This window comes from Abrus precatorius, unplaced genomic scaffold, assembly GCF_003935025.1.
Source record: "Abrus precatorius isolate BTA unplaced genomic scaffold, Abrus_2018 Scaffold9, whole genome shotgun sequence".
NCBI lineage: Eukaryota > Viridiplantae > Streptophyta > Magnoliopsida > Fabales > Fabaceae > Abrus > Abrus precatorius.
Genome location: NW_020874439.1, coordinates 28,486,484 through 28,493,939, shown reverse-complemented (window position 1 = coordinate 28,493,939; position 7,456 = coordinate 28,486,484). Strand labels below are relative to the sequence as shown.

The 7,456-nt window shown below is 33.3% G+C and overlaps 1 protein-coding gene across 1 annotated transcript; it reads left to right on the top strand.

Moving 5' to 3' along the window:
• Positions 1 to 227: 227 nt before the first annotated feature.
• Positions 228 to 1,673, top strand: LOC113851365 (probable aspartyl protease At4g16563). The gene has a single exon (XM_027481829.1). It carries the CDS (start codon positions 228 to 230, stop codon positions 1,671 to 1,673), a length of 1,446 nt encoding a protein of 481 aa, XP_027337630.1.
• The last annotated feature ends 5,783 nt before the right edge of the window (positions 1,674 to 7,456 follow it).

Genomic DNA, 7,456 nt, shown 5'->3' with positions numbered 1-7,456 from the left:
AAATCTTTAATATTACTATTATTTAAATTTTAAAAATAAAGGTGGGGTTGATAATTTAATGAACAGTTTAAAAGTAATATTGTTAAGCTTGTCCCAATATGCGCCCGCCATGGGTACCAAATCAGCCACTGGAGATTCGTACCCTCACTCGGTCACTTTATAAACTCTTTCTTTTTCCAATCCCTGCAAATTTGAAAAATCCTCTTTTCTCTCCACCCTCGTGTACAATGGCTTCTCCCCTGTTACTGCTGTTGCTCATGCTCATGATCCTCTGTATGTCACATCCATCATGCCAAATGGTGCTTCTGCCACTAACTCACTCTCTTTCCAAAGCCCAATTCAACAGTACCCACCACCTCCTCAAATCCACCTCCACCCGTTCAGCAGCCCGATTCCGGCACCATCGCCAACTCTCGCTCCCACTCTCCCCAGGCAGCGACTACACTCTCTCTTTCAACCTGGGCCCCCAAGCCCAGGCCCAGCCCATTACACTCTACATGGACACAGGCAGCGACCTCGTCTGGTTCCCATGCGCCCCTTTCAAATGCATCCTCTGCGAAGGCAAACCCAGCCTCTCTCTTTCTTCTCCCACCAACATATCCCAAAGTATCGCCGTTTCGTGCAAGTCCTCTGCATGCTCCGCAGCACACAACTCGATCCCTTCCTCCGATCTCTGCGCAATGGCTCGTTGCCCTCTCGAATCCATTGAAACCTCCGATTGCGCTTCTTTCTCGTGTCCACCGTTTTACTATGCCTATGGTGATGGAAGCTTAATAGCTCGTCTTTATCGTGATACACTTTCCCTCTCTTCTCTGTTTCTCAAAAACTTCACATTCGGTTGCGCCCACACCACCCTCGCCGAACCCATTGGAGTCGCCGGCTTCGGTCGCGGCTTGCTCTCTTTCCCGGCCCAGCTTGCTACTCAAGCTCCTCAGCTCGGAAACCGGTTCTCTTATTGCTTGGTTTCTCACTCGTTCGACTCGGAACGAGTTCGCCGACCGAGTCCGCTTATTCTTGGCCGTTATGATGATAAAGAAAAGAAGGATGGTGATGGTGGGGAAATGGTTGAGTTTGCGTACACGCCTATGCTTGAAAACCCGAAGCATCCTTATTTCTACTGTGTTGGACTCGATGGGATTTCCGTGGGAAAAAGAACAATACCGGCGCCGGAAATGCTGAGGAGAGTGAACCGAAGAGGCGACGGCGGCGTGGTGGTGGATTCCGGCACGACGTTCACGATGTTGCCAGCAGGGTTTTACGACTCGGTGGTGGCTGAGTTCGACGGCCGAGTCGGGCGAGAGAACGAGCGGGCGCGTCGAGTTGAGGAGAAAACGGGACTCGCGCCGTGCTATTATTTGAACGCGATGGTGAAAGTGCCGGCGGTGACGCTGCGTTTCGCGGGAGGAAATTCCAGTGTGGTGCTGCCTAGGAAAAACTTTTTTTACGAGTTTTTGGACGGTGGTGATGGAACGAGAAGGAAGCGGAGAGTGGGCTGTTTGATGCTGATGAACGGTGGAGATGAGGCTGAGTTGAGCGGTGGGCCCGGGGCCACTCTTGGGAATTACCAGCAGCAGGGATTTGAAGTTGTGTATGACCTGGAAGAGAAGCGCGTGGGTTTCGCCAGGAGGCAGTGCGCGTCGCTTTGGGATAAACTCAATCGCGACAAAAACTAGCGTAAGCTGCACTCGCTGGATTCCTTCCCTGGCTTATGGGGCCTTAGACTTGTGTTTCTTGTGCAGTGTATGTACCTAGTTAATAGGAAATGTTCACTTTATTGTAAAAATTGTAAGTAAACATGAATAAGGAAGAACGATATTTTTTAGGGTAAGAAATGATGTAATTTTTAAATTTCAAATGGTGAAAATATTGTGTAGGCGTTGCCAATGATTAGTGATGGGGTGTGGGAATCCTGCCCGAAAATCAGTTATGGCGAAGGAGACATGTAGATAATCCATTTCCAACGTAAGGAATGGACTTGGAACTGCTAAGCTAATTTCTTTTAATTCTGTTTGGGCCATCTCTTAAAAGTTGGGACCAGTGCTGCTATGAGTTTGGACAGGACAATATAAAAGATTCTTGTCAATGTCATTGTTCACGGATTAATGTAAGTAATTAGTGGGTGAAATATGTATATTATGCTAATAACTAAAGTTATAATTAAACAATAAATTAATAGTGAGACGAAGAAGGGAGCAGCAGGAAAATTGAACGTAGCTGAGTGGAAATACTAGTATTCCTAATGAATGAAGTGGGCTTTTGGGGGTAAGAGAAACATGACAATGAATGATCTTTTTGTGAAGTGACGACACTTTCCACATCCACAGCTAGCTTCACGGGTTTTTGGAAGTTTTCCTCTATTCTGCCCTCTCCTCAGCTTCGAATCTACGCTTGGCCAGGTGACAGCTCCCATAGAAAAAATGCCCTGCGATGCTTAATTAATTCTCCGCACCTTGTTTTAGATGACCTCGCCTTCTTCTAGTAAAAATAAAAATACTATTTCTTAGTACACAAAAATTTGGTTATTGAAAAGAACAAGCCATTCACTAGTTTGTGTTTTACGTGTGCAAAATACATACAACCAACCACGGGTAACGTTATCCTTCAACGTCCTTCGCTGGTCTTCTACGATAGGCGTTTCATATTGTCTCGTCTATCTGTTTTATGAGTGGTTCACTTTTAGTTTTCTTTATCAGCTTTTGTTCGAATACTTTTTGTTTTCTTGTAACATTTCTCAGCTTCAATTTGTTTCTCCTTTGCTTAATGCGTCTGTAAACACAATAAAATTACGTTAAATTATACATCATAATATAAAAATTATTATTTATATTAATATTTTGCACTACCACTATCGTTTCATTGACTATCTCACTTTTACACTTGATTTTGAATTATTCATGTGATGTGCGGATATAAAAGCGCTTAATATATATCATAGCTTGGGTCACGAAGGTGGAACAAGATGATCTGAGAACTGGAAAATGTTTTGACGCGTTATTTTTTATGAAAGTAAGCACCCGTGGGACCATTCGTGTAACCAGCTCCAGCTGTGCAAAAGTCTCTCTATCTTGAATACAGGTCCACTTATTATTATTACGTGGACGTTTATTAAATAAATGATATAAATAACTTATTTTAATTTTTAATATATGTTAAAAAAAACAAAATTATTTAACCAGACTCGTGTGCTCCTGTAACTTATTCCACTTTTGTGCCTATATTTATTATATAAAAAATAATAATTTAATTGAAAAATCTTAAGATGTAATATTTTAAATATTTTTAGTGTTACTTATAATATAAAAAAAAACAATGTGAAAATATTTAAATTCTGCATCTAAATTTGTACTTTAATGGACGGTAAATATCCATTATCTTCCTCAATTTAAGAAACATGTTTTGTAGCTGTAAATTTTCTTGTCAATTTTTGTGAAGAGTTAAAGTTAAAGAGTTCAAGTCCCAATAAGCTGACGAGGCGCTGTTTGAAAGTCTGGATACAGCTAGCTTTGCTGTCCCCAATCTCCGCACGTGTGCTTCTGCATAGTTCGCCGCGTGACGTCCACGCACTTTTTAAACACACTTCTTACTTTTATTCAATTAATTTGTTGACGTGTGTTTTTTAATTAGTTAATTTTTAAAAAATAAATTTTATTTTTTAATTTTATCTCTTTATAATAATTACTTTGACTTTACAAAATCCTCTAATCATAAAAAATATATTTATAAGAGTATTATTAACATTTCCTGGATTTAACTTATTTATTTAAAGGCTTAATATATATATTTTAATTTGAGTTACGTATAAAGTAATTTTTTTATATATATATTTTTAATGAATTTTGGATGATTAAATTGGAATATAAGATATTATAATAAATTAAATTGTAAATATTTTAAAATAAATATCAGAATTTATAAATTTTAGGTAAAAACATTGATGAAAGGTGAATTTGTGGATTATTCTTATAAATTAAAAAAATTATTTATTAAATTTTAAAAAATTAAAATAAGAAAACTTCAGAGAGAAGTTTTATTTAATTTTTATACTAATTTTTTATACAAAATGTTCAACAAATTTATTCAAACAAGATCTAAGTTAGTACAATTTAAAAATAAAGTGAAAACTTTGATTAACTAAAAAAAAATGTTTCTTTGAAGTAAATATAATAAAACATCTATACATTCAATTTATTCACGAGCTTATAATGCTAAGTTTATAATTTTTGTTTTCTTTTGTTACGAGAGAACGTCTAAAATAGGTTATGGCCTAAAAAATAAAACCTCATTAAAATAAGATTGAACTTAGGGAGGAAGATTATCTAAAAGAAGAACATGCTCAGATTAAAAAGTATCGATCTTTCTAAGATTATCAGAGCAAACAAAAAAGTGTGCCTTAAAATAACTTGACAATACACGGATGTTAAGAAGCTCTTCTTTATGCAGCCAATATCAACCCCATGTTTATGATAGACAACAAGTCTCACAAATGATATCAATAAAATCCAAACACTTTGAATAACAGACAAAAATTGGTATGTGCATCATCCCAAGTCATTTTAAGACCAATGTAAATTGCATTGAGTTCAGCATGAATTTTACAAGAGAAACAAATATTTGCAACAAACATATGAAATCATCTTCCTAAATTTAGGTTTGGCTCATTTAGATGATTCAGTTTAACTGTAAGATTGATTTTTTTTTATTTAGTTAACAAAATTAAACAAATATTTAATTATGCAATATTTATTATGCTAAAATTAATTATGAGGTGAACAGATTTGTTTTTTTATAATATTTTTTTTATTAACCTTCTTAATTGATAAAATAATTATTTAATTTTTTTATTTATTTTTTTTATAACACGATAAGATATTGTAGTGAGACGTCATTACTGAAAATAAATTATTAGATTAAAGCTTTTATTTTTCTTACGTGCAAAATCTACTTCAGAAAATAAAATAAAAAAATTATAATTACTTATTAAAAAATTAATAGTTTAAATTACAACTAAATCCATACGCATATTTATGTATTTAAATATTAATTTAAGTTTTAACTAGTTTTTTAAATGCTTAAAAATTTTCAATCTTTTTAATAAATCAAATTTCTCATTTTAAAAGGAATAAAAACTTCATAGTAATATTGTCCGAATTTTAATTTATTTCATTTCTACCGCATAATTATTTTACTAACATTATTTTTTAAATTTAATTTGAAAATTTATAAATAATGTATTTATAAAATTAAATTTTTATAATGATAAAATTTATTATTTTTAATTGCCTAAAATCAATCTGAATACCTAATGTTAACAATTTTTCTTTTGGATTCTACTAAATATTACTTAAAATTTTTAAAAATAAAAAAAATCAAAATCGTATTAGAAATAGGTTAAAAATTAGAAAAAGAGTACAGTGTCATTAAAAAAATTAATTAATACATTTAAAATATTGATTAGTGTTGAATTGGAATACTTTCATGTTAATGAATATATTACACAGTCACATTAAAGGAAAAGAAACATTTTTACTCGTTTTATTACAATATTTTTAAAGTTTAATTTTTATGAAGTTTATTAATAAATCTTGCAATTAAATATACTAGGTGACTGTTTAATATTATTTTTTGTCTAACTCAAGGCATAATGAAATGGGAGACAAGTGTGTTGAGTAATTTTCGTAGAAAGAGGTGCTATGGGCAAGAAGGCTTCACTTTCGGTTGTGTGTTTGTACTCAATGGGGCAGTAGATTTGACTTCAGAAGAGTTGGTGCCATTGCAGAAGAACCACTCTCTTGTCGCATTACTCCCAACAGGGACCACACTGCTCCTCAATCAAAACCCTCTCTCAATTTCAAAACACTTTTTGTCCTCAACTCTCTGTCTTCAAATTCATGCTCTGTTATGCTCTACCAAATGGCCTGCGAATGGTGATCACAACGTAAATGCTCACCGCCCCATATCATCTATCTTATCTTAACCACCACCTTAAGCTTTCGATGAGATTTTTATGACAAAAAAGGGTTTAAATTTTCACTATCCCGCGTCTTATTGCTTAAGTAAGTTATGATTAAGCAACTAGTTCTATAATTTAAATCATAAACATGCATAATCAATTTCGGTATACCCCCAAATCTCTGCACACTATTTTGGATGTGTAGTTCAAAGACTCGAATGCTACGCTCAAGCTTTATTGGTTCATCTCACCTAACCGCCCCCGAAAGGTATGGCTTTGGACTTACCTTTCTTCCTCTAGAAATGCCAAATTCCAGGCTGTTATACACTGGTATTAAATATAAAGTTTAAACAGGGTTTTGCAATCGCAAAAAGTTATGATTTATTCCTGAATTAACAAAACTTATTTATACCTAAATGTCAGCTTGGTTTGAATGCATCCGTACCATTTTAATTATAAATATAAAAGTTAGAGGATAAGACCAAGGTCAGCCGCCTAAGGACGTGAAGCAGCTAGAATTAGATATTCAATGGACAAAATGATGTCATCTTTATCCATATCTTTCACCTGTGCATTATATTAACGTTTTGTCTACACGTGTAAAACACACGACTCATAGAAAAAAGGTCTACATAGATTTTTTTTTCTTCCCCTTTTTTTTATTCTAACAGTGTCATTAATTTGTTTAATTTTCTTTCTAAGCATTTGAAATATAAAATAAAACAATTAAGTTTGTTTGTTTGTTTATGAATTTGTGTATACAAGTTATTTTTTTTTCCTTTTTTTCCTCATTGTATACAAGTTATTTAAACCATATTAATTTAAAAATTCATATAATTTATAAATCGGTTATCCTTGATAAAAATGATACGATCTAAAAGTCATTTTTAATATTTTCAAAGTATATAAAAACATTGTTTGAACACTTTGGTCAGGAAAAAAAAAACATTTTGGGAGAAGATACCGTACGATGTTTCTACCTTTTAAGTCTTTAAGGCGATATACAGTGAGAGAAAATATATAAAAATGTGTGATAAACTATAAATATATAGCCTAATTATTTAAAAAGGTTTTTTAAATAATATAACTAAAAAAAAATAAACTCATATTTTTGTTGGTAAAAAAACTCATTTTTGTAATTTCAGTTCTTTATAAATAAACTGGGCTGTGATCCTATAAAGACAAACCAGTTTAGAATTACTTAATGGATTCGTAGCCCATATATGAACACGGAGTTGGGCAATGGCAAGAATGCTATGCGAAATGCAAACTGGAATCGACGGCTCGGGAATCCAACACTCTTTTTTTTAATATAATTTAATTTTGTAATAAATTTTAATTAATGATTAAAAGTATATTATTAGTATTTTTAAATAACTTTTTTGCTAAATATTTTTAAATAATTTAAAGCATAGGACACATTTATTTAATATATTTATACAGTGAAGTCTTACACACGCAATAAACAAACCTTGCTATTTAGCTGTTGATCTTCCCCGAAACGCT